This window comes from Macadamia integrifolia, chromosome 10 (genome assembly GCF_013358625.1).
Source record: "Macadamia integrifolia cultivar HAES 741 chromosome 10, SCU_Mint_v3, whole genome shotgun sequence".
Classification (NCBI taxonomy): Eukaryota; Viridiplantae; Streptophyta; class Magnoliopsida; order Proteales; family Proteaceae; genus Macadamia; species Macadamia integrifolia.
In genome coordinates, this window is record NC_056566.1 from 29565443 (window position 1) to 29569547 (window position 4105).

General features: G+C 36.5%; 1 protein-coding gene across 3 annotated transcripts in view; it reads left to right on the forward strand.

The window, feature by feature from the left end:
- Positions 1-1724: 1724 nt before the first annotated feature.
- LOC122091443 (disease resistance protein RPS5-like) overlaps positions 1725-4105 on the forward strand; it is a 28657-nt gene continuing 26276 nt past the window's right edge. For 2 of the 3 annotated variants that reach the window (XM_042661394.1, XM_042661396.1), the window contains exon 1: positions 1726-2458. In XM_042661394.1, coding sequence (XP_042517328.1) covers positions 1983-2458 — 476 coding nt within the window. In that variant the 5' untranslated portion in view covers positions 1726-1982. Of the gene's footprint in view, positions 2459-4105 lie in introns of all 3 variants that reach the window. The other variant, XM_042661395.1, reaches the window with a different exon arrangement.

Here is a 4105-nt window from a genome sequence, read left to right on the forward strand (position 1 = left end):
AAGAGCTATATAAGAAGGCACGGAAGAAAGGGGAAGGTAAGCTCTAACACCCTCACCATTACTCCCTTATTGAACTGTGCGGCCGACCCTGACTTGAGCGTCGGAGGACTAACCCCGGACAAAGTTCCGGGCCTCCGTCGTCTGTGTTTGTGTAGGTTGGACTAGCGGGGTTTTTGGCAGCAACAGTGGTTTTAGTCACAAGGCCACCTCATGGTCGGAGGGGCTGCGCTTTTGCCAGCCCGTGAAAGCTTCCTTAGGCATTCTATACGCAATGTTACTACTGCTGCTAGAGAACTTGAGATTTTGCTCCGCCGTGCAGCAGCGAAGTTAAAGACTGAACATGCAAGGCTGAATCCAATTTCCCAAACTACCCATTAAGTTGAGATTGTTATAATGATTTTTGGAGGGATTGAGGTCCTTGCAAAATTACGTTCTTGGACTTCTAAATAACTGACACATCATCATTTAAGGATGAAAAAAGTCTCGTTGACACATCATCATTTAAGGGCGAACTAGTGCAATTGAAGGAAAATTACCTTGCTAATGATGGGTATCGCGCATCTATACTGACCCCACGACTACATGAATCAAGTCATACTTTGGTTAAATATTAAACCATTCGACTCTAAGAAAAATTACCTTGTAATTTCAGTGGTGAGTCAAATTTATTGAAAGCTGAGACTACTAAAATCGGACATTCCCCGTAATGGACCAGCTTTTTCATTTGCTTTCATTGAATGCTTACTTAGCCATATATTATAAAGGCAAAGCTTTCATGGCATGATCAGAGACCTGAATGGAATCAATCACCTTCCTGAATGGTTGTCACAAGATGTGGACCAGTGGACATCCACAACTCTAAGAAAGTAAGAGGGGAGAGGGGTGAACGGATGAGGTTCGCGTACCAGAATGTTCTCGTACACTCTTGATCCTTGGATATATAATCTATTAAATGAAGAGAGAGAAAATTGATTCTATATCTATGGATTAGGACTATTCTACAATCTTGTACGTGAACTTGATCCACCCTTGGGGGGGACTCCAAAAGCAATGCTACTACGATATAAAAATTGGACAAAGACATCCACATTGGAGATTTTGGCTATTGTTTAAGAGATTTTTTATTATTTTTTATTTTTATATACCGCAGTCAGGTTCTAATACTCATGAGGGCATGAGCTTACCCCCTTAGTTATTAGTGTGTAGATCATTTATAGCAAACCAACTTAGAGGACCTCTATGTTAGAACATAGAAATGTAGTGATATTGTAGTGGATAATTTTTGTTTTACTTCCCTTAACGATATGATACTTTTGTATCCTATCAATAGGATCGATTGCAGATGTAGTTAATTGTTTTGAGTAATGAATTTTCTTTTTCTCATCTGATAAAAAAAAAAAAAAAAAAAAAAAAGGGAGATGTACCCTAATTGATAGAATATCAAGTAAAAAAAAAAATTGTTTGTAATTAATATTAAATACAAATTTAATATGATGGTATTTTAATAAATTATTAGTACAACTGTGGAAATTGATTTCATAAATTTTTTGGAATTGTTTTAAATTTTCTAATCGATATTACAGAATCTCTGAGATTATACCTACTATAGAGTAGGGTTATGACAGTTTATACTCGTGCTACTATCTATATTGCTATCTTGCATCGTGGGAGACTTATGTATAATAATAATTTACTTAAATTGAAAATATTTTATTACACACAAAAAAAGAAAAAGAAAAAAAAATCCATTTATCTAGCAAGTTTATTATTGGCCAGTCTTTTGAATTTTATCCACAGACAATCTTTTCTCTACATTCCCCAAGTCTGAAACCATTAAAACGTTCGATGATGATTGGTTAGAAGAACTCGGGAACAGACAAAGAGATGCTTGGTACAGTATCGGCTTTCTAATCCCATCCTTCTCCATCCAACTTTTTCACATTTTCTTCACGGCAAAGTTCAGCAAACTCTGTTTCAGATTCATGGCCGCGCCGCCCACAGTCGTCCCCTTTCGATGGAATGTATTCTTAAGTTTCAGAGGAGAAGACACACGACACAACTTCACAAGTGATCTCTATGACGCTCTGGTCAAGGAAGGAGTCAAAACATTCAAGGATGACGAGAAATTAAGAAGAGGTGATCTGATCTCTGAAGCACTCGAAAAGGCAATCCAGGAATCAAGAATTTCTATTATCATATTCTCGAGGAACTATGCTAATTCTAGATGGTGCCTACAAGAACTCACCTTGATAATGGAACGCTGGGAAAAGCATGGCCAAAAGGTTTTTCCAATTTTCCTCGAGGGTGTCGATCCATTGGATGTACAGAACCAAAAGGGGAGCTTTGGAGAGCCTGTTGGAGAGCTTGAAAAGAGGTTCGGCCTAGAGAAGGGGGAAAGGTGGAGGTCAGCCCTGAGATCAGCTGCTCAACTCTCCGGATGGAGCTTCACAGATTTTGGGTAATTACATCCTCTTCCTGATTTTAATTACTGAAAATCAATTCAAAGTAACTAATGCATGTGATTCATCTGTGGGACATTTCAATTATCATTTCTTTTTTTTTTAAGTAAATCTTTGCTTCCCCAATTGGAAAATTTTCATAGAGCTTTCTAATTCAGATTGAGATGCAATTACCCTTTTAGAGTTTTCTTTTGAAACAAAAATCCAAGTTGAATCAAACATGTTTTAGCCTGATATTCTCTTCAATGGTCTCTCTGTGTCCATTACACAGCGAGAACCTGGGTTCAAAATTAAGTTTTTTTTTTTTTGTTTTTTCTCTTTTAATTATATAAAAATTAAGTTAGTGATAGGGTAGTGGAAGCTCAGAAGACTACGCGTAAATGGTTCTTGATCTCAATATATATATATATATATATATATTATCCTTGATGTATGCGTGTATTGTAAGCGGTTACGCATAAATAATTGAGTTAGAGGCAGAGTAGGGAGCTCAAAAGGTCAGCATGGATGGCTCTTGCTCTTTACGAAAAAAAAAAAAAGATGAAGATAATTTAGTGGTAGAGTAGGGCATAACGGCATAGGGGGAATATGCAAAAAAGTTATGCTTGGCATGGGACCGCATTAATTGTGAGCGAAGTTGGGCATAAATAATTGAGTTAGTGGTAGGGTAGGGGAGGCTTAAAAGGTTAGTCTCAATGGTTCTTGTTTAAAAATAAATAAATAATAATAAATAAATAAAATAAGAAGAAATTGAGTTAATAGTAGGGGTAGGGCACAACCGCTTGTGGGGAATAATAAAAAAAAAGTTATGTTTGGAGTGGAACGCGTGTATTGTAAGCAGTTACGCATGAATAATTGAGTCAATGGTAGTAGGGGTGTCAATTCCAAGTTCACATCGGTAGGCTTGACCAAAATCAACACGTTTATAGCTTAATTTAGATCGACCTGATTAATAAACATGTCGAGCCTAAATAGATAGTATATAATACAAGAGGTAAGCTCAATGGGTCTCCCAACCGGCTCGGCCTATTTACAAGTTTGATTCAGACCAATACGTATAGTTTGATCTTTTAAATAGTTATTTTGATTTTTTTAAGATAAAATAAGATATATATTGATATTTTTATCAATTATTTGACAATAATCAAGGGTAATATCTTTTTATAATTATTGATAATTTAATAAAATAAATTAAAATATCTTAAATGTAAGAAAAATAAAACCGTTTAAAGTTTTATTGGTACATTATTTTGTTCTAACCTCGATTATAGCCAATTAGCTTGACTTACAAGAAATCCGATTAAGACCCAAAACCCGACCACTAACTCATCATAGGCCCATATGCCCGACTAGGCTGGACCAAAACCGAGAGCGACCCAGACCCACCGATTGACACCCCTGAGTGGTAGGGTAGGGGAAGCTTAAATGGTTCTTGCTTTTTTCAGAAAAAAACAATAAAAGAAGAAAAAGTTGGAGAAAATTAAGTTTTAGCGGTACGGTAGGGCACAGCCGCGTAAGGAGAATAGTCAAAAAGGTCATGCTGGGAGTGGGACCGCGTGCTTAAATAATTAAGTTAGTGGTAGGGTAGGGGAAGCTTTTCTTCCGGTAATTAATGTCTTTTATTAGAGAAACAGAAAAAAAAAAAA